General features: G+C 42.4%; 3 protein-coding genes across 3 annotated transcripts in view; 2 read left to right on the top strand and 1 right to left on the bottom strand.

Annotated features, from left to right (window-relative positions):
- Positions 1-299: 299 nt before the first annotated feature.
- Positions 300-10,816, bottom strand: spg21 (SPG21 abhydrolase domain containing, maspardin). The gene is made up of 9 exons (XM_072464939.1): positions 10,653-10,816; positions 10,399-10,461; positions 4,326-4,487; positions 3,219-3,299; positions 2,983-3,128; positions 2,798-2,906; positions 2,585-2,692; positions 2,359-2,499; positions 300-639 (listed from the first exon to the last, which is right to left on the bottom strand). The coding sequence occupies exons 2-9, from the start codon at positions 10,459-10,461 to the stop codon at positions 523-525; spliced, it is 927 nt and encodes a 308-aa protein (XP_072321040.1). The 5' UTR covers positions 10,653-10,816; the 3' UTR covers positions 300-522.
- A 1,030-nt stretch (positions 10,817-11,846) lies between these two features.
- pdcd7 (programmed cell death 7) lies at positions 11,847-18,892 on the top strand. Its single transcript, XM_072465112.1, has 6 exons — positions 11,847-12,077; positions 13,069-14,180; positions 15,658-15,796; positions 15,871-16,101; positions 16,193-16,280; positions 18,665-18,892. The coding sequence occupies exons 1-6, from the start codon at positions 11,939-11,941 to the stop codon at positions 18,807-18,809; spliced, it is 1,854 nt and encodes a 617-aa protein (XP_072321213.1). The 5' UTR covers positions 11,847-11,938; the 3' UTR covers positions 18,810-18,892.
- Positions 18,893-21,541: 2,649 nt separating this feature from the next.
- Positions 21,542-26,788, top strand: part of ubap1lb (ubiquitin associated protein 1-like b) — a 12,672-nt gene continuing 7,425 nt past the window's right edge. The window contains exons 1-2 of the mRNA XM_072465682.1: positions 21,542-21,658; positions 22,592-23,194. Of these exons, the coding sequence (XP_072321783.1) occupies positions 21,551-21,658; positions 22,592-23,194 (711 nt within the window). The 5' untranslated portion in view covers positions 21,542-21,550. The remainder of the gene's footprint in view (positions 21,659-22,591; positions 23,195-26,788) is intronic.

The raw sequence follows: 26,788 nt of genomic DNA, 5'->3' as shown, positions 1-26,788 counted from the left end.
CTTGTGTTTGCACAAAATCGTGAATTCAAGACTCGACTGTTGCAAATATGTTCTAATCTTCACAGTTCTAACTCCGGTCTGAACGCTAAAAGCACATCATTCAGAAATATTTAGGAGAAACAAACAATATATCCATGATTTTTAATTTAGAAACATGATCTAGTTTCAGTGCATTACTTAATTATGTACACTTTGAGGCAACAACACTAGGCAGTATACAAGTGCAATGTGACAAAAATCCTCTTCACATAAGGCAAAAGTCTTTAAAGCAGAGACAGAAGGATATTGTACCAAAAAAAATATATGAAAATATTGTTTTTTCCTGTAAAATAAAAAATATATTCCGGTGTGGATTGATTGACAGTTTTACTCCAAATGTCTCGTGAAATGACCCGCCCTGGAAATGCGTTGCGGGGGTCTGGAGGGGGTGTGGTCTGGACTGGAGGGGGTGTGGTCTGGACTGGAGGGGGTGTGGTCTGCAGGATGTTCCAATGGCCACAGTTTAGTTTCACTGGTCGTCCTTCACTGGTCGTCCTCAGAGTCGTGGTTCAGACTCTCCTGCACCTCCAGCTCCTCTGCGTTCACCATCTCGGGGCTGATGGCGGCGTATCTCGTCCCGTGGAACTGTCTCAGGTGGATCTGCGGTCACACAACGCCGCATTGGTCATTCTGCTTATTTTGGAGCGAATCGTTTCAGATAAACTGGTTAGTAAAAGTACAAGTTTCTACAAGAGCTCACCCTGCATCAGAACTACATCAGAACTGTTGATATATTTAACAAGAGGGAGTTACACCATTTTAAAATCAGTTGCTAATGCAGTTGCAGACGTCCTGGTTTAATCACACAGTCCTCATGATCGTGAGAAGACCAGAGAGTTTAATAGATCCATGGATAAGACGGCAAAGACGATGGAGAAAACGTCAGTTATGGAGGAGATGCAGAATGTGTGTTTGACGCCCTGAGGGGAGAGGACTTTCTATTTAGGATTCATCAAACTAGTGTGAATGAAGCTAAATGCAACTCAAAAGTAAAAAAAGTTTTCTGCGCGCAGGTGTAACTGTAGATTTAGCGTGTTTTGCATTGGTAGAATTGACACTTTTAAGTGTGCACTTTTAGTCATGGCAAAACGTGCTGGAGAAAATATGGTAAACGGGTTTAAAATGTGTATTTGCGATATAAAGGCGCGCAGCAGACAGAGACGGGCGCGCGCGTCTTCACATGCTCTTCCAGTCTCGGGCACAGACTCCGCAGGAAAAATTGCTTCTCTCGACCTTATCTTTTGACTCAATACTGCTTTTTATAATTAATTTAATGCTATTTTGCCTTGTCGGCGGTACTTTATGAAAAAAATTTGATAATAATTTATTTTATTTATATTGTAGAAATCAATAATCTAAGTACGGCGGATCCGTAAACCAAGTAATAAAATAACTGTGGCCTTAAGGGGATGATGTCCTAGGTTTATAGTTCCACTAGAGCAGACTAGCTTACTAGAGCAGTAAGGAAACAAGCCAAATTATAATATGTATTTAGTGTCTTATTTACACCAATGTAAATATTTACACAAGGCCCTGGTGAGTCTTTGTCAGGACATTGTGTCCTTTATGTTCTGTCCCTCACAATGACTTGCCCTTAAGGACATGGACGAACCCATGTTTAGGCTTCAGCCCCTGCCCCTGGGCAGTACTTTATTCTTTAAGGACACAAGTATCTGAAGGCGTTTGTCCTCTGATCTGAAGGCGTTTGTCCTCTGACCTGAAGGCGTTTGTCCTCTGACCTGAAGGCGTTTGTCCTCTGACCTGAAGGCGTTTGTCCTCTGACCTGAAGGCGTTTGTCCTCTGACCTGAAGGCGTTTGTCCTCTGACCTGAAGGCGTTTGTCCTCTGACCTGAAGGTGTTTGTCCTCTGATCTGAAGGTGTTTGTCCTCTGATCTGAAGGTGTTTGTCCTCTGACCTGAAGGTGTTTGTCCTCTGATCTGAAGGTGTTTGTCCTCTGACCTGAAGGCGTTTGTCCTCTGACCTGAAGGTGTTTGTCCTCTGATCTGAAGGTGTTTGTCCTCTGACCTGAAGGTGTTTGTCCTCTGATCTGAAGGTGTTTGTCCTCTGACCTGAAGGTGTTTGTCCTCTGACCTGAAGGTGTTTGTCCTCTGATCTGAAGGTGTTTGTCCTCTGACCTGAAGGTGTTTGTCCTCTGACCTGAAGGTGTTTGTCCTCTGATCTGAAGGTCGGCCATTTGAACCCCGCTCTCAGCATAGACATGTTTGTAGAACGGTCAGATCCACTGACCCACAGGAAGCTGAACACTGTTGTGACCTTGGGCAAGACACTAACATGACTCTTTATATCAGTGAACTTTACCTGTATGTACAGATTGACCTCCGCACTGCGACACAGATACGGGAAGTTCCCTCCGGTCTTTAAGTGCGCCCTCCTGGCGTTAGGATACAGCTTGTACATCTCCTCTTTCGCTTCAGACGACAGCGCGCTCTGATCAAACACCTGCAAACCACAGAAGCTCAGCGTTATAACCACGTCGTCACGGACACAAATACAAGTCCAGTTCGGTAATAAAGGGACGACTCACATCTATAATAGTCACAGCGACATCCTTGATCTTGTGCGGCTCCACGTAGGAGTTCTGGCAGTTCAGCGTTAGCCGCGATGCTAGTTCACTTTGGTTTAGGGTTTCCAGCTGAAAGTGACACAAAACAACATCATGACTAAAGATGGCAACACTTTACATGATTGTCCTTCATTTTCCCCTGAGATTTCAATGAGAAAAGATCGAAAAACTCACCCTGTCGACCATGAAGTCAATTGCATCTGCCATCTTGACATCCAAAGGGCCTTTAGCGAAGTTTCCCAGGACTATTTTCTTCAACATGAAAGCCGGCATGAGCCAAAAGCTGCTGGGCAAAGACAAAACAACATGAGCGTCTGAAAGCCTTTGTGAACACGGATATAAAAGACAGATATAGTGACCTGTTCGCCGTCCACGTGTGATTAAAGATCGACGTGTCGCTAAAAGAGTTGCACAGCACGAGCGAGTGGACGCGCGGAGACTTGTGCGTGTGCTCGGCGAACTTCTGCGCCAAGAATCCCCCGAGAGACGCGCCGAACAAATGGACCTGGAATCAACCGAGAGGAATTCAACTCGTTATAGGCAGCGAACGCAAGGAGTCAGGTTTAACTAACGACGCAGAGAAACGGTGGCTAACTTTGTCGAGCTGGAGGTGATCGAGCAGCTTTCTGAAGCCGTCGCAGAACTCCAGCAGGTCCCAGTACACCGGGTACTGCAGCTGAAACACAGAAGCACCAGGAGTTAGGTTCACAAGGCTTGAACTGTTTACAGAGGGTGAAAACATGTGGCCTTCGTCTGTTTGACTTCAAATGCTTATCACTGTGGCACTCAGACAAGTGGGTTTCTTAAAAAAGGAGCTTATCTAAGTCAAAACTGAAGCAAAGATTCTGAAAAGTCGCCTTGTCCCTGTGCTTAATTTAAACGCTGTATGTTCAGTGGATTTAAGGATCTCTTTTCATCAAAAACACTCCAGATTATATGAAATCACATCCGTTTCCTTCAAATATCTGTGGGGAAAGTCGAGATCTATTCATGGACTCGGGACGCTTTGATCCGCATCAGAACCAGACGGGCACGTGGAGGATTGGAACCACGCCCGGACCGGACCCGGACCAGACCCGGACCCGGACCGCTGCGTAGAGATCCCTTTGCCCTGGCAGAAGCTAAACCCGCCGCTCACGCCCACGGCCTCCGACCACACGCTCTGGGCAAACCATAAACCTGCTTGAACGGCGGGCGCGTGATGTCAAGCGAGCGATGAGGACGGGCCTTCCATAACGGGCCTTCGGGACGCTGAACTTTGGTGCGTAGTGGTGGACCAGCTTTAGAGGGCGACGGCATATGACGACGGGCTTTCAAAACGACCCTCACTGCCAAACAAGAGCCTTTAACAGTGACAAGTTGTATTCTGTGTTAATGGTTTCACATTCTTATAGCTTGAATTTAGAGGTGTCAGATAACAAAGTGCGCTGAAGATGCATTTGATCAGATGATTTGATCTGGTTCATTTAACAGTTGGCACAGTATTAATTGAACTTAAACCAACACATTTTGACACAATTTCTGACAGATTGTGATTAAATATAAACATTTCGGTCCATATTGCCCAACACTATTTGAGGAAAAACAGACGTCAAGAGCAATATCTTGTAACGAAAACCTTTTATGAGCAAATATAAGACCTAAACACTAGTAAAACCCTTGATTATTGTACACGTTGATGCTTGTACTGTATGACACTCACGGAGATGACCCTGTAGCCCCAGCCCGTCAGAGCCAGGACCTGCTGGAAGAAGACCTCGGCTGTTCCGCTGACGGGAGGGAGGAGGATGATGGGACAGCGGATGCTCTTCGGCCCGGCGTCGTACAGAGACCACACCTTACTGTCGTCGTCGTCCACGATGATCTGAAGAAAAGCATTTTAAATCAGAACAATGATCAGAGGAAGCGACAATTCAAAAAGATTAAGGATAGTGCAACAAAATAAATACATAAATAAAAAAAAAGTCATGAAAAAACTGAAATTTTGACTGCAAAACTCCAAGTATCCCATGAACTTCAGAACCGCTTTTATACATTTATAGCATTAGCAGCACATTAAAGTGACGTATGACAGGTTTATACCATTTTCTAGTCTTTATCATTTATATGTACACCAAATAAAGTAGTTTTACACCAATCGAGCAGGTATTTGTGGAGAAAACATCGAAAAATCTGTAGAAAATGACAGGAAGTGACAGGAAGTGACATCACACCAGTCGTTCCAGTCAAAGTTTATGCACTCTTTAAATATTAATTCAACAAAATAAAGTCGCTCTCATATATTTTAATTTGTTAAATAAAAAACATTGTGACATTAAATGAGTTTTGGCCCAGTGTTTGCTGGGTAATTCCCTAGTGTGATGTCATCGATTACACACAGGAAGTGAAATTATAAACAAAAAAATGTGCTATTCTGTGATGAATGAAAGAAAATTAAAGATTTTTGTTTGGTCACAATAATTATGAATGAATGATCATGAAATGGTGAGGTTTTCCTCACAATAATCAGAACACTAACATTTGCGTAATAGTGGTAAACAGTAGATGTGCCGTTTTTTTAATTATTTCATTCATAATTTGAATGTGCATGGTAATACAAAAGACAATAAAAGTAAATGTCAGAAATGCACTTAAAATTGGTTGCGTGTTTAGCATGTTAAGGGTGTTGCTTGGATACGGCCGGCCCTCCCGTGGCACACAGCTGACACCTGCGTTTGGACCCTGTCCACATCTACAGTGGGGGTCTTTTCTGCTCCGTCACCCCGAGGCGCAAACACCCACTTCCCTTTTTCTGTCCTGACATTTTGCTTTCAGAACGTGACGTGGGGTTAACAGTGTAACAAACTGTAACAAACTGTAACATACGGTGTTGGAACGCCGTAACAATTCAAATATGACCTTGTATCTGACATTTAAACCACGATGTGTCTCAAAGACTCTCGTTACAATGAATACTCTTCACTGTTGTCAGTTGTTTGTCTGGAGTATCAGATCAAGCCAACTTAAGACTAATAACTGAAATGAGCAGATTTTTCTCACGTCCTCAGAAATATAAAGAAAATAGACAATACTTAAATTCACTCAGTCTTCTCTTTAGGTTTTACTTGGCGCATTTATGAATAAAACTTAAGACTCAACTTAAATGTGGTGCAACAGCCAGAGAAACAAGCAAACATAATGACACGAAGCTTTGACGAGTTCATTTACTGACATACCGCGTCAGTGCTGCCGCGTCAGTGCTGCCGCGTCAGTGCTGCCGCGTCAGTGCTGCCGCGTCAGTGCTGCCCTGTCAGTGCTGCAGCGTCAGTGCTGCCGCGTCAGTGCTGCCGCGTCAGTGCTGTCAGTGCTGCAGCGTCAGTGCTGTCAGTGCTGCCGCGTCAGTGCTGTCAGTGCTGCCGCGTCAGTGCTGCCGCGTCAGTGCTGTCAGTGCTGCAGCGTCAGTGCTGTCAGTGCTGTCGCGTCAGTGCTGCCGCGTCAGTGCTGCCGCGTCAGTGCTGTCAGTGCTGCAGCGTCAGTGCTGTCAGTGCTGCAGCGTCAGTGCTGTCAGTGCTGCAGCGTCAGTGCTGTCAGTGCTGCCGCGTCAGTGCTGCCGCGTCAGTGCTGCAGCGTCAGTGCTGTCAGTGCTGCAGCGTCAGTGCTGTCAGTGCTGCCGCGTCAGTGCTGGCAGTGCTGCAGCGTCAGTGCTGTCAGTGCTGCCGCGTCAGTGCTGTCGCGTCAGTGCTGTCAGTGCTGTCGCGTCAGTGCTGTCAGTGCTGCCGCGTCAGTGCTGTCAGTGCTGCCGCGTCAGTGCTGTCGCGTCAGTGCTGTCAGTGCTGCAGCGTCAGTGCTGTCAGTGCTGCCGCGTCAGTGCTGCCGCGTCAGTGCTGTCAGTGCTGCAGCGTCAGTGCTGTCAGTGCTGCCGCGTCAGTGCTGCCGCGTCAGTGCTGTCAGTGCTGCAGCGTCAGTGCTGTCAGTGCTGCAGCGTCAGTGCTGTCAGTGCTGTCGCGTCAGTGCTGCCGCGTCAGTGCTGCCGCGTCAGTGCTGTCAGTGCTGCAGCGTCAGTGCTGTCAGTGCTGCAGCGTCAGTGCTGTCAGTGCTGCAGCGTCAGTGCTGCCGCGTCAGTGCTGTCAGTGCTGCAGCGTCAGTGCTGTCAGTGCTGCCGCGTCAGTGCTGTCAGTGCTGCAGCGTCAGTGCTGTCAGTGCTGCCGCGTCAGTGCTGTCAGTGCTGCAGCGTCAGTGCTGTCAGTGCTGCCGCGTCAGTGCTGTCGCGTCAGTGCTGTCAGTGCTGCAGCGTCAGTGCTGTCAGTGCTGCCGCGTCAGTGCTGTCAGTGCTGCCGCGTCAGTGCTGTCGCGTCAGTGCTGTCAGTGCTGCAGCGTCAGTGCTGTCAGTGCTGCCGCGTCAGTGCTGCCGCGTCAGTGCTGTCAGTGCTGCAGCGTCAGTGCTGTCAGTGCTGTCGCGTCAGTGCTGCCGCGTCAGTGCTGCCGCGTCAGTGCTGTCAGTGCTGCAGCGTCAGTGCTGTCAGTGCTGCAGCGTCAGTGCTGTCAGTGCTGCCGCGTCAGTGCTGCCGCGTCAGTGCTGCCGCGTCAGTGCTGCCGCGTCAGTGCTGTCAGTGCTGCAGCGTCAGTGCTGCCGCGTCAGTGCTGTCAGTGCTGCAGCGTCAGTGCTGTCAGTGCTGCCGCGTCAGTGCTGTCGCGTCAGTGCTGTCAGTGCTGCAGCGTCAGTGCTGTCAGTGCTGCAGCGTCAGTGCTGTCAGTGCTGCCGCGTCAGTGCTGTCGCGTCAGTGCTGTCAGTGCTGCAGCGTCAGTGCTGTCAGTGCTGCCGCGTCAGTGCTGCCGCGTCAGTGCTGAGCGTGCAGGGCGTGGCACTCTAAACACAAGGGGAGATCACGCCAAAATATGAGGTGGAGAGACACAAACTGAGGGCGTGGTCTGGTGCATTCTGTGAATGGTCGGAATCGTCAAAACTAGTGCAGTGAAAACCACGCCCAAGGCCTTTCCTGGAGTCGTATTACTGTAATAATAAAACATAATAAAACCACCTTCATGGGCATAAATAACACATTATCTTCCCTGCACTGCCGCCTTTTCAGTCCCAGAAACACGAGGATCGCCTCCTCCAGTTTTAAACTGTTTAAAATGTCACCTTTGAAGTGGCATGACACATAAACGAGTCAAACACCACACGCCTCATACATCAGCTGACAGTAAACATGTGACTGTACTTCATGACCAGAGGTGGCTGGAGTAGCCAAATACTCAAGAAAGAGTAGTTACTTCTAAGTAATATCAAGAAAAAGTATAAAGTTGTTATTACTCAATTACTCAGGTTCGTGTGTGTAACATCGGATTTGTGATTTGAAGTTATTGTAATTGGAGCAACAAAACTTTAAATAATGCACAAAAATGTAAATTAAACTTTATCTGAAGCGGTGCAAGAAACAAAAGGTTCAAATATTTTACTGAACACTTTTGTCACTTGTAGATTTTTTTTCTCATTTCTTTTATAGGTTAGTATTGTCGTTTTACGTTTAAAAATATAGTTGTCGTATTTTTCTTTTAAAAAGGGCAAGAGAAACACTTTTACACAAGTAAGAATATTGTAACTTTAATAAGATGTACTACTTAAGAGTGTATATTTAAGACCATTTTAAAGCCGTTTATCTTGCGTTTATTGCACACTATTCTCCTGCTGCTCTTGAACTGTGCGTTGCAACTACGGCTGTGCTCAATGTATCGATATCATGATATATTGTGATGGACTTCTTGACAATACGTGTATCGATAGAGAGATGAGTGTCGTGATACTTTTAAACAACGTAAAGTGAGGGTTCTACACTTCTGAACCTACAGACTGCAGAGGCTGAATCTGAGGAGCTGAACATGTGACTTCATCATGGGACGGTTCTATTCTGACATCGTGAACAACAGACAGTGTTTTTTGTTACTGTCTGTTGTTGTCTGCTGTTTGAATTATCTTTTAATCCGTCTTTTTCATTGTGAAGCACTTTGGATTTTAAATGTGTTTAACAAATAAAAATCACTTACTTACATGACATTCTGATGCGTTTTATTATTCTACTTAATCAACACATCATTTTAGTCAACTTCTAACAACGGGTTTAAGGAATATCAAAGAATCAGGACGCGTATCGCATTGAGTTCAGAGTATCAGGATTCGTATTGTATCGTGGACCCTGTATCGAGATATGTATCGTATCGTGGACCCTGTATCGAGATATGTATCGTATCGTGGACCCTGCATCGAGATATGTATCGTATCGTGGACCCTGTATCGAGATATGTATCGTATCGTGGACCCTGCATCGAGATATGTATCGTATCGTGGACCCTGTATCGAGATATGTATCGTATCGTGGACCCTGTATCGAGATATGTATCGTATCGTGGACCCTGTATCGAGATATGTATCGTATCGTGGACCACATATCGAGATATGTATTGTATCGTGGACCCTGCATCGAGATATGTATCGTGGATCCTGCATCGAGATATGTATCGTGGATCCTGTATCGAGATATGTATTGTATCGTGGACCCTGTATCGAGATATGTATCGTGGACCCTGTATCGAGATATGTATCGTGGACCCTGTATCGAGATATGTATCGTGGACCCTGTATCGAGATATGCATCGTATCGTGGACCCTGTATCATGATATGTATCGTATCGCGAGTTTCCCCTTTACAGTACAAATAAAGGTTTTCTGATCTTATGTAAATGTAACTGACTCTGGCCACGCCCGGCTGACTCACTGGACCGCAAACGCCTCCTGACCATCATGTTTTTAGAATACCGAAGCGATTTAAAACAGAAGCGTCAGAAAACGTGTTGTGTTCGATCTCCGGGGCAACAGCTCCGCGTAGAAGTGCCATAAAGAAACAAGAGCCATTATTGATCCGACTGTCGAGAGCGGAAAGTAATGTGGCAGTCACGGTAACGCAATGAGGCCAGAAAGAGCAACGCAACTGACCCGAGAGAGGAAGTGGCCACAACTCAACTGTACAAAAGGGGATATGAGTGCAACCGTTGGCATTTAGCCCCTTTCAACTGTGTCAAACTCCAGCTGAGGGATTCACACGTGGATTTTATTGAATTGTTTGTCATTCTGAAGTGTCCTGGGCAAAGTCTGAAACAAAAAAGAAAGGAAAACAGTTCCCTAAGCCCTCGTTTCATGTCAAAGTCCTGAGTCCTACGCTTTGATTTGCAGGTTTGTTCAAGTCTTAAAAGCACATTTTAAAATACAGCAGGTATTCTTTTTGTATATAGTCCATGTTAGAAATGTCCTGGTCAAAAATCTAACTATTAACAGTAAAGTTTAGTGTGTTTTCTGACCTTTTTTAAGTGACACACGTGTTCCTTTGGTTGGGACGGAGCATGTTTACGAACAAGTCTTAGTCCATTTTATACAATCATTATAAAAAGTGACTCAAGTCTGACTCGAGATCAAATCGTAAATTTAAATCTCACACTCAAAAGGTCTGATTTGGTCGCGTTTTGGTCTTTCAAATCTTTTCAACCATAAAAAACAGTACTGTGACTCAAAATACACACAGAAATAACTAATTTGAAGCTTTGACACCACTTTTAGACGAGAAGTCATGCGCCGCTGGCCCAAATCTCTTAATACACCGCTCAGGAATGCCTTGTGTGCGAGATAAAAACGGTCACAAGACATTTTTCGCAACCTTTTCACTAAATCGACGCACGTTTTGCTCATTTCTGTGTCACACTTACCCAGCAGCTGCAAGGCCAAGCAGAGAAAGTGAAGTATTTACCTTTTTCAATGGCACTGTGCTCCTAAACCAGTTGTAATCAGGGGACACCTTGATCTCGTCCATCTGCAGCAATCAAAACACACAAAATCAAGCATCAAAACATAAACTACACATGTCGATTTGCATGTTCTCCTGCTGACAAAAACATACAGGGCAATGAATGCACGAAACACTGTGTCCAATGTGGTCACCCTGGTAACAATATGAACGATGATCATGAATCAAACGTCACTGTGTCTTATTTGCAACGTTACCGTATTCGTCGTGGCCGTTATTCACCCTGATGAAGGAGTTTATCCATTTCTAGGTCGCATTTTCTCTGATGATGCTGCTCCTGCTGCTGTTTGTTGGTCATATGACTTCACTTTCGGGGACTTCCGCGTACAGATTCTCCTGCCTTTACTTCCTTTTGCGCCGACAACAACAAAGCCAACTCTGAATGTATTGTCTCACACGTGTAGTGAACGTTTAAGTCGTCCGAACTGTGTCATGATTAGCTGACATACGTAGAATCTGACATGCTTTGCGCCTTCGTTAGCTTTAGCTGCTCGCGCTGTTTGGCACCGTCTAAATCTAAATGCGCTGCTTCTTCTTCTTCTATCCGTGTTTTATCGCGGTTGGTGAACGGTAAAAGCGCATTACCGCCACCTGCTGTAGCGAATATGCTACTGCTACGCGCTCGTATTAACAATCCGTTATAGAATTTACCCCGCTAATCAATTTATGCTAAGATATATTACAATAATTGACCCTAACTGCACTTTTTGTAATAAAAAAAACAAAACTGAAACGATTAGTCATCTTTTTTGGAATTGTATTTTTATTATATTATATAATTATAAAAACCTTTTAGAAAGTCTGTTTACAATTATACGTCAGATCGATTCCAACTTTGGATTCAAATTTGAACATATCATTTTTAGTTTTCATGACACAAATGTGGACTATAATAAGAAAATGGCAATTAATTGAATTCTTATATTTGGCAAATTTCTATAAGTTATCTGTTATTTTATACCTTACCTACTTGTGTTGCAACACTGAAATTTCCCCATTGTAATAAAGGCTTATCTTATTCATAAAAGTAAATTTTCGTCATCCGTATCCCTTTTCTCCATCTGTTCTTAAACAAATTAAAGAAATATTAAACAAATTAAACCATATTTGCTCACCATATCCAAAAAACTTAAACCAAAAAGCCATATTTACCTTTTTGTATGTCTCTAAATATTTTTGATGTATGAAATGTATTTGTTATTATTGTTTGTTATACAAAATCTTTACTATAATAAAGGAAAAAAACACAAAAAACAAAAAACTTACCATCCGTCTGTTGCGCATGCGTACGGCTGTCTCTTCAAGACAAAGTGACTGCAGTACCGACCGTAACCGCAGTGAGAAAAAAGCAGTATATTTCCAAAGAGCTAAAGTGCTTCCGTTTGGAGCAGAAGAAGAGAAGCAGAATGTAAACATGGCAGCCTCTCAGCGCATAGCCTAAAGCCACATGTTCTAGCGCCATTTACTACTTTATATTTGTTTTATGCAGAGGAAAATGGATAATTCTTACCCGTATCCTGCTTCGGACGCACCTCCACCTCCGGGATTCAGTGCTAACCCTGCACGGAGCTCGTACACAGCGGCACACAACATGAGTGCGCCTGATGCATCCGCGCCGCCCGGTGAGCACGCTTTGTTTACTTTAGTTATTAAAATGTAAAATGTCCAATACAGAGGTGGGAAATGTATTGAAGTATTAGAAAATGAGTCAAACAGCTCGGTTATGTTGATAATACCGCAGATGTAGCAGGTGATGTCACGATGTCAAATTTTAGAATGATTGTGAGAAGAAATACCACTATTAATGATTATTATTGATCATTATTGACATCAGAACGAAACAACTGTAAATAATGATAATAATCATTTTGTCAAAATCGCTCTAGTATGTGAGCAGCTTTATGAAGTTAAACTTTCTCATGTTAATAAGTCAATACACTTGATAATGTCTACGTTTACATAGATAGCCAGATATAAAAGCTTTTCATTTTTTTATTATTAATGTCTAGATTGAACTGAAACACCATATTTTTGCTTCTAAAATAGTCACGATTATCATTTGTGCAATTATATTTTGAACTGAATAATAACCATTATCAATTGACTGAATAATCTTGACATTCCAAGTTTTATGAAGCTATGCAGAAGTAGGAACAACCAGTGTAATATCCCAAACAAGGGCATGTAGTGATATTTGTGCTCTGATATTTCTATTTTATTTAATGATTTTATGGTCCGTTCACATTTTTACAACACTTGAACCTCAAGCAAGACATTTGCAGCTACAATTTAACACACATTCCTGATGCATTGGTAAAATATCTCGACTGTCACGACTGAGATAATGAAGTAAATTTGAGCTATTTGTTCATTAATTTTCTTCCGCTTGTTCCCGTTAGAGGTTGCAGTTGACTGGAGTCTATCCCAGTGACTTTGGGCCTTATATATAGTAGTACATACATACAAATATAACGTAAAGTGGCCTCCCTGACTGTAATGCCTCTGAGTCCCCCATGTGCACAGACCCCACTTTGTTACCCTCAGAGCTAGAGTGTCATTTCTATAATAAAGATGAATTTATCTAATGTCTCACTCGCGCTGTGTCTCCACCAGGCGGTGCTCACGCTTCTGCTTGGAGCGCCTCGCAGATGTCTTTCCATCCACCAACATATCCAGGATCGGGGAACTTTGGTGCCCCTCCTATGCCTTTTCCTCATCCCTTCAACCCAGCTCTTCCACCCCCTCAGATTGGGTACCCACCACCACCACCACCACCACCAGGCGTCACTCCTGTCCCGGCTCCTTGGTCACAGTCTGGTCCTCATCCCGGTTCTGTTTCTGGTCCTCCTCCTGGTCAATATTCTGGTCCTCCTGGTCAATATTCTGGTCCTCCTGGTCAATATTCTGGTCCTCCTGGTCAATATTCTGGTCCTCATCACAGTTCTCTTTCTGGTCCTCCTCTTGGTCTTCCCGGTCAATATTCTAGTCCTCCTCTTGGTCCTCCTGGTCAATATTCGGGTCCTCATCACAGTTCTGTTTCTGGTCCTCCTCCGGGTCCCTTTTCTGGTTCTCGTCCTGGTCCACACTCTGGTCCTCCTTTCGCTCAGTCAAACTACCGGCCTAGATTAGCTGCTCATCCGCCAAACCAAAATCGGCCTCACCAACAGTTTCCTGAGAGCGGGCGTACGTTTAGTTACGAACGGGAAACGTTTGTGGCACAGGCCGCGAAGCCAAAGCCCGAAGACGAAGCCGCGGTTCAAAGAAGAGAGGACCAGAAGTGGATAACCCAGTTCCTCGAAACCAAAGGCAGATCGATCAAGAATCCCCCCCGAGAGTCCGAGAGCCGTCCGCCCAATCAAATGTCTGTCGGCGAGATGAAACACGCGCTGTACTCCACCGCTCGGCTCGTGTCGCAGCTGGCCACCGCGTGCGAACACCTGAAAGTCAACGTGGACGACCAGAGCGTGTGGACGGAATCGTACGGAAAAGCTTTGGAGATGAAGCGAGAAATCCAGAGCCGACTGAAAATGATCGCCGACGATGACAATCTGCAACAGGTGAAGGCGAAACTGTCCGCCATCGCCAAGAGGAAAGCGCGCAGAGTGAGAACGAAGAAACGGCTCCGGGCGGAAGAGCAACAACGAGAAGCTGAGATCGCGGAAAAGGACGACGCTATCGAAAAGTGGAGGATGAAGAAGATACACGAGGAGGTGGAGAGAAAGAAAGTAAGTGTACACACGACATTTATATCAAAGAAATATTACTTCTTCTGTGCAAGGAAATAAAGCTGAAAGTGTTCCCAATTCCTCTGGTGTCCTGTAACTGTCTTAACTTTGTACTTGCAATGATATATTGAGTATTCTACGGTTGTTTTCTTCCATCTTCCTCATTTCCACTTTATTTACATGGCACATTTTACAGACAAAATCAGTTTCCAAAGCGCTGCACATAGTTAACGCAGTAACAATAAAGCACAATGGAGTAAAAACAAAAGAGTTAAAATAAAAGTATAAGTAAAGATGGCTTAAAAGGCTTAAATAAGTAATAGAAAGACACTGTTGGCCCTGGTTTTGAGTCTTTTTTTAGGCACCACGAGCTGGAGTTGGCCCTCGGACCTTGACTTGTGCACTGGCAATGTGGTCCTGAAGTGTAATGGGGGCCTGTCTGTTCAAAACCTTAAAAACAAACAATAAAATCTTTAAATCTGTTGTAAAAAGGACATGGCAAAGATGCAGAGTTTGAGGGTTTGTGCTCATGTTTTGACTTCATGTTCAAAGCCGAGCAGCAGCAGCGTTCTGGACAAACTGCACACAATAATAAGCATTTTGGACAATTTCAACTCAAACTGTCAAAAGTATAAAAATCAGCTGCTAAAGGAAACTAGATACTCATTTGAACAAGTATCAAAACTAATAGAAAAGAGCACAATCAAGATGTACTTTGGCCTTTCCTGAGCGGTTTTAGAGCGATCTTGAGGTTTATCAGGACTCGTTTAATACCACAGAAAATGTGTTTAAAATGACAATTGTTAATGTCTTTAGTCTAAAACCTTGACTTAGATTATTACCACTGTGGAATCAAAATCAGTATGAAAATTGAGTTTGACATTTTAGTACCACAACAAGATTAATTCTGACATAAAGTGCATGGCAGGAGTCCAGACGTGACAAAATAAAAACGTCTATGACCGCTCGAAATCTACAAAAAAGACAAAAATTGACTTAAGTTTGACCAAAATACAAATGATTTAAAATGTCATGATTTGTATTTTGTCCTGAAGATGTCAACAAAGGTGTCCGAACTCACTATTGTATGAAAAAAGACAGCGTGACCGCATCATTTAACCAGTAGTCGTAATATTATGGTAATTTGTTAAATCATTAGCCTTTTCCAATTGCAAGAAGAAATAGTCAATATTTATGATTATTTGGGAATTTTTTTATTTTTAGTTCAAACAGTTTTTAGTTTAGAATATGTTGCATAAGAAAACTTGTCTTAGTCAAACACAAAACAGTCTCATGATGTCATTTATTTATTCACGAATACACAATAGTAACAATAGTAGGACAACAAGAACAGACATTAGACAAACAGATGTTTTTCTGTCCTGCTCAACAACAGTTTTAACGCAGTGTCATGTATAAAATGAAATTACACATATTTGTCATTGAGGCTTGACCCGAACCCGCCTTGTGTTTTCAGGAGGAGGAGCTGAAGCGCACGGCGGACGCTGTGCTCTGTGAGGTCAGGAAGAAACAGGCGGACGTGAAGCGAACGCTGGACATCCTCAAGTCCCTGGAAAAACTGCGAAAACTGAGAAAAGAAGCCGCTTCCAGAAAAGGTAAAAAAGACATTTACGGCTTTGTTTTTGTCCTTCACACGTCGGTGCATTTCTAAACGGCGTTCTTCTCTCAGGCATCTTCACCGATCGGCAGTCGGACGAGGCTTTCGACCGCCTCCTGGAGGAGCTGCGGGGCGTGGCCAGGAAGAGGACGGCGGTGTACGGCGCGGAGGAGCGAGCACTGATGGTGATGCTGGAGGGAGAGCAGGAGGAGGAGAGGAGGAGGGAGCTGGAGGACAAACGCAAGCGAGAGCGGGACAAGCAGACGCAGAGGAGGCGCAGAGTCGACGCCCTGCTGTTCGGGGGTAAGCGTCGCTCAGCTCGCACGCGACGACATATTTACAATCCAGTTTTCCTCTTCAGATGCTGAAGGTTTGTTTGTTTGTTTGTTTGCAGAGGACACGCCCCCCGATCCCTTCATGCAGCCCTTCAGACAGTATTACACGCAGGCTGAGCTCTCACTACCAGCTTTAGTTCAAATAAGGTGCATAACAGGAAATGTGCTTTGTTTTGTTTATTATTAGGCCCGAGCGCCACAAGCTGGCGAGAGGCCTATTAATCTTGTAAGGCCGTGCGAAGCACGGCTGCGAAAGTGCGCACGTAGTGCGCACGAAATCGAGCGCGAAGCGCTCGCCCACTTCCAAACACTCACTAACGCACTCCTTCACTCATGCACGCCCCGTGCATACTAATTAGTAGTAGGAAAATGGAACATTACCGTTGTAAACGGGCGAAGCCCGTGCAAAAGTGCGCACTAAACGAGCACTTTACATTGAGATCCCCATATAAAGCACTCATTTGCCCTAAGTAGCTCACGAATACGTTCCCCATCTCTTGCATGTTCCGTGCATATAAGCATGTAATGCAAAAATTGAACATTATTACTGTATAGAGGGCCAAAAACACAAAGTGGGCGGAGCCCACTCAAAATTAACGAAAGTACCCGTCAGTGACCAGGGACCCACACCATGAGGTAGGAAAGCGCGAGCGCTTTCCGAAAATGTATAGTTTATGATATTTGACAAATGGGAAACATTGTTTTCGCATCGGAATATTATTCTTTCTTCTTCTTCTTCTTCTTCTTCTTCTTCTCGGGACCAACCCCCCTATTTTTCACCCAGTGAACATTGACGAAAAGTCACAAAAATGTTCACACCTCTAAAAATCGTGCCTCTCTACATTCTGGCTATTTCCCTTTTCTAAAATAAAATTTTACAATTTACAATTTTTTTGTACCAAAAATGCATTGAGAGATGGGAAATGACCCAAAAAAAATCTGATCGTAGAATCATGAAATTTGGCGCAGAGGTAGATGGTGACAAGAGAAGTAAAAAATATTATTACGGCAACGCCGTCCGCCCAACCAAATGTCGGCCATATTGCTTCAAAAATGGCTAAACATGATTTTGGAGTTTTTCCAAACGTCGTACTTTTACGAACTCCTCCCAGGGCGTTGGCCCTAAAAAGCTGAAATTTGGTGAAAATGCTACTGAGGAGTGGGACATCAAAAGTTATCCAAATTACATTGATACCTCTCACGGTCTCGGTGCGGCGAAGCCGCAAACTGTAGCTAGAATTTCAGAAATCTCCCATATTTAAAATTTCTGCCGTTTGCGCAGATAAAGTCCGAATTGCGTCAAATTAGAATCAGTTGTTAAACTCTTTGCCCTAAACCTACTTGAAGTGAAATAAATTCATTTGGCGCCACAGCGCCCCCTACAGATTTTATATGGAGGTTAAATGTTTAGTTTTGCGAAATTATATGAAATTTGACACACAACTCAATTTTAGCATCCCCATCAAAAAAGTCAATGAGACCCATGTCATAATTGTTATGGCGTTGCCGTAACGATGACCGAAACCATCCATGTTATTCCAATGGGGAAATCGCCAGAACATGTTTACACTTTATACTTTCACAAACTCCTCTTAGGGCGTTAGCCCTATTAACCTGAAATTTGGTGAGACTCATCTTCAGGGGTGGACCATCAAAAGTGAGCCACATTTTTATTCAAAGAGTCACGGTGTCTGTGCGGCAAAGCCGCACATTGTGCCAAGAATTCAAAATAAAATAGCTTTTTGATGGTAAAACAAAGGGGAGAAGATGTGACAGCGTCACAGATTCAGCAGTAGGCGCAATAAAAGGACAATTGGGGCGCGTTAGCGCCCCCTCCTCTTGCGGCGTAGCGGCGGCGTGGCGAGGGCCGATCATTGCCGCTTGCGGCTATATTTACAATTATGCTTGTGACAAAATATAAAAATTTGGTGATGCAGTATCGATATCGTGGGCCGCTGTATTGATATATCGTCATTTTTGGAACGATTTTGAGACCACGCTACACGTTTGTCGACTGTTTTGATGAGTAAAACGGGCGTGGTTCATTGTAAGTTTGAGCAGGTCGTTGGTTTAACAAAGGAAAACGTTGTTAAATGTATCTGGTTCTTGTGAAAAATAGTGCTATATCCTAGAACACCGTGAGCAATATATCGATTATCGCATGTATCATGAAAATAGTGATATTATCGTACGGTGAGCCGTGTGTCGTGAGGGACCCTGTGATTTCCAGCCCTAACTACAATAGACTGTCTCTGTTGGGCCGATGTAATCACAATTGTGGTATTGAATTGGAAAAGGAGCTGTTTCGATGACAGATTACGCAGATGTTTCTGTTCAAATTAACGTTACTTCTATGACATACTTAGAGATTCCATGATGATAATTCTGTGTAGTTGTTTAGGATGTTTATTATAATGTCAAATTGTTATCACTGGCTTTCAAACTGAACACTCTGCTGCCCTCTGGTGTTTGTCTGAAAAACGACAACAACAGTCGTCGTCATGTTTAACAAATGTGTGTGTTTGCTGCAGGAGAGAGTGGGACGTCTTCCTGGTTCCTGCAGAGCATCCCGAGGCCTCGGCTGTTCCTCGGGGCTGGGTTTTACCTGATCCTCCTTCAGACCAGGCCTGGGCCTCTGCGTTACAGAGCTCGGACACAGAGTGTGAAGATGTTTAAAGGACTTTACATGAGACATCAGCATTTACATGAACAAACTGCTGTTTACACATCACAATAAACATGTTTTACGTTCCTATAACGGTGTGTTTGTATGGACGTTATGAGATGCACCTCATATGAGCAATAGGCATTTATTTGTATTAGTAATATTCATTTGGAAAGTGTTTGTTCAACATTAAGTACATTTGAGTCCGACCTAAAGAAAGTGTATGTCGAACCCCTAGAATAAGAATATAATGTAGTATATAGTATTCAGCTAAATGTTTAGTCTAAAAAATAAACAAATATTTAAATTGTGCTGAAACGTAGACTCTGGAAATGAATGCTCTGGATGATATCTGGTTATTTCGTTGCAACAATTGCGGCTCAACGTCTAATTTAGTTTATTCACTGAGATAATATACAATAAAAAAAACTAGCATTATGTCATTGTATGTTTGTTACTCTCCCAGTATAATAAACACAATAGATTAAACTGAGACAGAACAACAAACACAGACCATTCTATATTTATTCATTTAACACATTAGGAGTTCTTATTGTACTATTTCAATACAACGGCCTTAAAATAACCCCTTCGTGTCCTCACGAGGTGGAAACGGTGTCTAAACCTGGAGATGTGTGTTGCCGTGTGGAGTGTGTGTTGTTGTGTGTTGCCGTGCGTTGCCATGTGTTGCCGTGTGGAGCGTGTGCGTTGGCAGAAGCCGTGGTTTACTGTAAGTCTGGAGATAAGTGGTTCAGGAGCTATTCTTAAGGAGACGCCTCTTATTTTGGCGGTGGACGACGTGAAGTGAAGACGTGACACGTGTCGGACGGTCCAGGACTCGAGGTCAGTTTCAGTGCCTCTAAAGGTAAAATTATGTTTTATTTCATTCATTAATGTTTCATAATGCATCAGATGTGATTATTGCCATGTTTTATTTGGCGTAAATCTGTCAAACCTGTGATGTTTGGATTTATCTGGATTTAATAGTGACATTTATAGTTTTTTTTAAGGTTCTCTAGGCTAGAATTTAGTTTTTTCATTATTTATTTCGTGGATGTTTGCTGCTTTTATTTTGTGTCTTCTCTTTCTCTGGTCGTGAGTCGTTTTTTTTTGTTTTTATATGTTCATTAATTTAAAAGTCAAATAAAAATATATATTCTTAATGGACGCGTTTGATCAATAATAAATAATCTGGCGACTCGAGAAATTGGATATTGATCAGATTTTAGCCTAATTTGATTCTGGCACAAGTGATGAAACTATATTTTTGTTATAATTTCTGCTGCCGACATTGTCTGATTTCTGGAGTCATCGCATCGTTGAAATGAAACTATTCTCACACCAAAATCCTGATTATTTCTGGGACTTTAAGAATGTTTAAAAGACAAACTGCAAAATCTGACGCGAGCAATCGGAAAGAAATCTGGTTATTTTGTATAACGTGTCATTTGAATACTCCAAAAATGGCATAATAATCACATGTTTAAAGCGTTTGCAACTGAAGTCAATTTATTCCATTCATCCACTAATAAACTGACACAACAATCAGATTTCTTATCGACTTATTCTCATTATCTGATCATTTTTGGCAGTGTAAATGCATCAATTTCCACTTTGAGTTACATTTGAACTGCTTTTTTTCATTTATTAGGTTTGCATACTACATTATATCTATTATTGTGTAGAAATAACTGGCATTGCTGCAGTTACACGCTCTAAAACCACATCACAAAGGTCTGTTGGTATCTAGAGGGAGTGACCTTATGGGACACCTGTGCTCCGGGCTGGTGAGGCGGGGAACATCTGTTTTGGGTCATCCCCCTTTAGCCTTTAACTTACCTCATCAGCCGGTCTGTCACGCCTTATGCCAGTCGTTGTGAACTCATAAACACGATATACTTTACGATGACGACATTCTAAAGTTTCTGAATTGTTTTGCTGCACCGTGTTGTATTGTTTTCTTTCGTTTAGCGGGAATAGACCCAGTCCGGCTAAATCCAGAGATAGTCGCCGTAAACTGGGGCCGTAACGAGCCATTATATCGGTAATCGACGAATCAGCGATACTTTTTTCGATTAGTGTCGTCAGTTGGGACTTTATAAATACATTTTTTGTGTTGAAATATGGTGACTGAAGTCTTCTAGGCTGAGAATAATGATGAAAAAGTGTATTACTCTTTTTCAACATTTTAATTTAATAGTACTACTGAAGTATTTCTGTATGTGAGTATTTTATAGTCCATCAAAACAATCACAATGATCACAATTCGACCACTATTTTTTTTTAATTGTCGACTAGTTTAAACTATTAATATTGTAAAAACATCTAAGCCTTATATTTGACTCCACTTTCACAGTTTCACACGCATTTTTGTGTCTTTGCTCTATTCAAACCATGTATAAAATTCTATAACGTTTGGTTAGATTTATCTTTAGTCTATTTATCTTAGTTCTGATGACATGTTTCTCTTGCAATACTGAGACGGATAATCTCATTAAATGGGCAGTAAATATGTTCAGGGAAAGGTATATTTGATTGTCTCATAAGTGTTGGTCATGACCTTTGGCTCTGGGATTGACTCTTCTGAATGGACCTACAACAAAAGTCTGGATTAGCTGTCGCACACAAATTGTAATCCCTCCATGATGCAGGACTGACACACACAGAGTACACGAGGTGATGTTGAGAAAAGCTGTTATCAAACCGCGTCCTGGTTTGACTCGAGCGTTTCTTTCGCAGTGCGCTGAACGCCATGGAGGGAATTCCACTGAAAATGACAGAAAGTTCCTCTCAAGAAGAACTCGTGGAGAATGTTACTGTTCCTGTCCCAGATTACCTCACAATTCTACGAGAAACAGAGGTAAGCACCAGTTATTCCATCCCTACTGTATATTTTGTACTTATATTCAGTCCAATTCCATCTATATATATATATAACTGCCATACCTGTCATAGCGTCTAATATTTAACATTTCAAGGAGATTTCACAGGAGTTAATCAATATTTAAGCGTCACATAAGAACATTTACATCAGCTTTGGTTTAGTGTGATACATTTAGTCACATAATACTATATATAATATGTCTGAATTTAAAGTATGTTTTTCTAATAACGACTGAGAGAAAATATAAATTATTAAAAACTCTTATTTTAAAAGTATCTTGTGTCCTCTTGGAACCTTTTTTCTTTCTTTTTTGAATCCTGTGTTCAAGTCAAAAACAACACACGCGGTGACGTCGTACATCCGGGACTTCCCCATAGCGGCCATTTTGAAAGGGGCACGCGATAGACTCATGGATCTATTAGAATGTACTAGCAACCACCACAACTGCAGCATAACGAGCTACAAATCCTTTGATTCTTTAGACGATGACGGCAAACTAAGGCACACGACAAAGCTCTCATTCCTCGGTCTGACAACAGAGCGATGTCCTAACAGAACAATGACCTTACAGAACAATGACCTTACAGAACGCAGGGTTTTGGCATTTTGGCCTCATATATCCTGGATGTACGTAGTAGACGTGTTGTTGTTGTGCCCCTTTCAAAATGGCGGACTCGGTTGCATCTGTACAAATTCCCGGATGTGCAAACGCATGTATTATTTGATTACTATATTAGTTATTATTTCAATACTTGATTAGTTTTATGTTTGGTCCTCGTCCCTTCATCGTCTTGTGCGTTTTAAGAGCTGAACTTTGCTCGTGTCCCGTCCGGGTGAAGCTCATAATTCTGACGCCGCCTTCAGCTTTACATCGATCCCTCTGACGCCTTCTTCCCTCTCATCCTTCAGTATGACTTCCGCCTGGAGAAGTGGGTCCTCGCGGGCCTTCAGAACGGCCTGGTGAAGCTCCAGTGCCCCGCCTCCTCGTCCTCCTCGTCTTCCACCTCCTGCTCCACCTCCTCCGGTCTGCAGCCCTCCTGTCCTCCGTACTGGATGATGTTCAGCAGCCCGCAGCAGAGTCGCCTCGCCAGCCGCCACAGCTCCGACTTCTGGGAGCCCAACCCTCGCCAGCGCTCGTACTCGCTCAACCCCGCCGCCCTGAGCGCCAAGTTCACCATCTCCGACTCGGAGGACGAATCGGAGGGCAGCGCGGCGGTCGTCGTCGTACCTTTGCCGGAGAATAAAGACTGGGCTGCGGTGGAGAAGCCGTGTGCGTGGAGTCGGAGGAGCCAGAGGAAAGCACAGAAAGCCTTCGTCCCGGACCTGCTCCACCCGCCCGCCTGCCTCAGCAGCCTGCCACACCAGCGCCGCAAGAACCTGCGCCAGAACCTCCGGCAGAGCTCGCTGTCCCTGCTGGAGACCACCAAGCAGAATATCATCAACCAGCAGAGTACGGCCACACAGAGGGGCCTCAAATGGAGTGACTCAGTCCATGAGATCTGCAGCCAGAAGGTACAAACACTCAAAATATATATATTATTCTTAACACGAAAAGACACAAATACATTATAAAAAAGACACATATAACTATCAACAGAACATGAACAGTGAAATCAGAGGGAAAAACTCTCCTGAACAGATGAGTTTTAGTGTCTGGGTTTGAACTTTACTATATTTTCCGGAGTATAAGTCGCACCAGCCAAAAAATGCATAACAGAAGAAAAAAACATATATAAGTCGCACTGGAGTATAAGTCGCATTTTTGGGGGAAATTTATTTGATAAAATCCAAGACTAAGAACAGACATTTCATGTTGAAATGCAGTTTAAAATGATAACAGATTAGAGAACATTGTGAATAGGTGTACGTATGCTAACGCTAACACCTTCAGCTACATGACGTATGCTAACGCTAACACCTTCAGCTACATGATGTATGCTAACGCTAACACCTTCAGCTACATGAGGCACAGACAGAACTGTGGTAAGTGTCTGGTATGTTAACGTAACATATGAACAGTTATTCAGATAACTATAGCATAAAGAACATGCTAACAAGTTTACCAAAGCATCAGTTTTACCCCAAATCACTAAATCCACTGAATTCTTCTTCCTCTGTGTCACTTCTAAACAACTCCACAAATTCCAGAGGAAGAGGAAGAGCAGATTCTTCTTCTGCGTCACTTAGAGCCTTGAGCGCCCTCTTGTGGTTGTCAATGTGAAAATAACGAATCATTTCACATATAAGTCACTCCGAGTATAAGTCGCACCCCGGCCAAAACTATGAAAAAACAATGTGAATCTAGAATCTAGTGCAACTTATAGTCCGGAAAATAATTAAATAAGTGATTTTGTGAGATACAACCGCAGCACGATTGCACTGACACGTGGACATCGCTCTCAAGAGATTTGGAGGTTTTAGTTAGACAGCTACACCTCCTAAACACACGTTATACTTTACCCGTTTTGAACCCAGTCGGCATTAAAATGTCCCTCAAACTGCTCGACTTGCAAACGTTACAAAAACATCTTTATTCCTTTGCATATAAATGAGTCTTACGTGCACTGATGACATAAACGCACTTACGACACTGGCACGTCATAAATGCTTTGGTGCCACTTTAACCCGTAAAATGAACGCATTGCCGTGAGCCGCGTTGCATATTAGCATTTTCTTTACGGTCTCGGCCTTGTCATAACTCATAGAAGCATGTATAACGCGTGGAGCGGTTTGTTGCCCTCTAATGGACGCTTTGGGAACTGACAGAGCTTGGAAAAATGTTTACGTTAAAAAAGCTTTACGTTAATATTTATAGTGCGAACGTGATGAATATCGGCTAAAAATGATGTTATTGCTTGCATGTATGTTCAATAATGTGCACAAAAGCCGGCTTGACTGTGATTCATCTTGTGCATGAATAGGAGCTCTTATTGCGTGGCATAATCTGAATTTATGGTATTGCCTGTATATAATCCCTCTTGTGTTTGCCATGAGCAGCCTCTGAATATAACCTGAAGCCCGGGGCATTAGCTTCTCCCCAGACAGACTATAAATTTCCACATGTTAAGCCGGGAAAAGCCACAGATCACGTTACTATTAAACGCCGACGGCCAAATAAACGTGGAATTAGCGGCGCTGCTCTCCAGATTTCCACATATTATTCCGTCACGTGAAATATGGATTTTAACCGCGAATAATTAAGTTGCAATGTTCGTTTTGTCAATTTTTCTGAGTGAAAGAAACGAAAAGTAAACATCGTCCACCTAGTGTAGCCACAACTGCTCTGGGGCAGACTGACGGAAGCAAGGCCGCCGATCTGCGCCATCGGCACCTCAGACCACCGTCCACTCTATCACTCTTTCACTCTATCACTCTTTTACTCTTTTACTCTTTCACTCTTTTACTCTTTCACTCTTTTACTCTTTTACTCTTTTACTCTTTCATTCTTTTACTCTTTTACTCTTTTACTCTTTCACTCTATCACTCTATCACTCTTTTACTCTTTTACTCTTTTACTCTTTTACTCTTTCACTCTATCACTCTTTCATTCTTTTACTCTTTTACTCTTTTACTCTTTCACTCTATCACTCTATCACTCTTTTACTCTTTTACTGTTTTACTCTTTCACTCTTTCACTCTTTTACTCTTTTACTCTTTCACTCTATCACTATTTTACTCTTTTACTCTTTTACTCTTTTACTCTATCACTCTATCACTCTTTTACTCTTTTACTCTTTTACTCTTTCACTCTTTCACTCTTTCACTCTTTTACTCTTTCACTCCATCACTATTTTACTCTTTTACTCTTTTACTCTATCACTATTTTACTCTTTTACTCTTTTACTCTTTTACTCTATCACTCTATCACTATTTTACTCTTTTACTCTTCCACTCTTTCACTCTTTTACTCTTTCACTCTATCACTCTTTTACTCTTTTACTGTTTTACTCTTTCACTCTTTTACTCTTTTACTCTTTCACTCTATCACTCTTTTACTCTTTTACTCTTTTACTCTTTCACTCTTTTACTCTTTCACTCTTTTACTCTTTCACTCTTTTACTCTTTCACTCTTTCACTCTTTCACTCTTTTACTCTTTCACTCTATCACTATTTTACTCTTTTACTCTTTTACTCTATCACTCTATCACTCTTTTACTCTTTTACTCTTTTACTCTTTTACTCTTTTACTCTTTCACTCTTTCACTCTTTTACTCTTTCACTCTTTTACTCTTTCACTCTTTTACTCTTTTACTCTTTCACTCTTTTACTCTTTTACTCTTTCACTCTATCACTCTTTTACTGTTTTACTCTTTCACTCTTTTACTCTTTTACTCTTTCACTCTATCACTCTATCACTCTTTTACTCTTTTACTCTTTTACTCTTTTACTCTTTTACTCTTTTACTCTTTCACTCTATCACTCTATCACTCTTTTACTCTTTTACTCTTTCACTCTATCACTCTTTTACTCTTTTACTCTTTCACTCTATCACTATTTTACTCTTTTACTCTTTCACTCTTTCACTCTTTTACTCTTTCACTCTATAACTCTTTTACTCTTTTACTCTTTTACTCTTTCACTCTATCACTCTATCACTCTTTTACTCTTTTACTCTTTCACTCTATCACTCTTTTACTCTTTTACTCTTTTACTCTTTCACTCTATCACTCTATCACTCTTTTACTCTTTTACTCTTTCACTCTATCACTCTTTTACTCTTTTACTCTTTTACTCTTTTACTCTTTCACTCTTTTACTCTTTCACTCTTTTACTCTTTCACTCTATCACTCTTTTACTCTTTTACTCTTTCACTCTATCACTCTTTTACTCTTTTACTCTTTCACTCTTTTACTCTTTCACTCTTTTATTCTTTCACTCTTTCACTCTTTCACTCTTTTACTCTTTCACTCTTTTATTCTTTCACTCTATCACTCTTTTACTCTTTTACTCTTTCACTCTTTTACTCTTTCACTCTTTTACTCTTTTACTCTTTCACTCTTTTACTCTTTCACTCTATCACTCTTTTACTCTTTTACTCTTTTACTCTTTTACTCTTTCACTCTTTTACTCTTTCACTCTTTTACTCTTTCACTCTATCACTCTTTT

The sequence above is a fragment of the Eucyclogobius newberryi genome, unplaced genomic scaffold, assembly GCF_026437365.1.
Source record: "Eucyclogobius newberryi isolate DKJ021-1_F unplaced genomic scaffold, fEucNew1.0.hap1 SCAF_5, whole genome shotgun sequence".
Taxonomy (NCBI): Eukaryota; Metazoa; Chordata; class Actinopteri; order Gobiiformes; family Gobiidae; genus Eucyclogobius; species Eucyclogobius newberryi.
The sequence above is the reverse complement of the archived record's forward strand: the minus strand, read 5'-3'. Positions and strand labels throughout refer to the sequence as shown.

Bases quoted from the DNA above. Each gene is read 5' to 3' on its own strand.
- pdcd7 (XM_072465112.1), top strand. From the start codon at position 11,939: ATGCAGAGGAAAATGGATAATTCTTACCCGTATCCTGCTTCGGACGCA. The intron at 15,797-15,870 runs GTAAAAAAGACA...TTCTTCTCTCAG, and splicing joins AGAAGCCGCTTCCAGAAAAG to GCATCTTCACCGATCGGCAG. The intron at 16,281-18,664 runs GTGCATAACAGG...TGTTTGCTGCAG, and splicing joins CCAGCTTTAGTTCAAATAAG to GAGAGAGTGGGACGTCTTCC.
- spg21 (XM_072464939.1), bottom strand. From the start codon at position 10,461: ATGGACGAGATCAAGGTGTCCCCTGATTACAACTGGTTTAGGAGCACA. The intron at 3,300-4,325 runs GTGAGTGTCATA...TCTGTGTTTCAG, and splicing joins GGGGCTACAGGGTCATCTCC to CTGCAGTACCCGGTGTACTG. The intron at 640-2,358 runs GTAAAGTTCACT...GTGTGACCGCAG, and splicing joins AGGTCAATCTGTACATACAG to ATCCACCTGAGACAGTTCCA.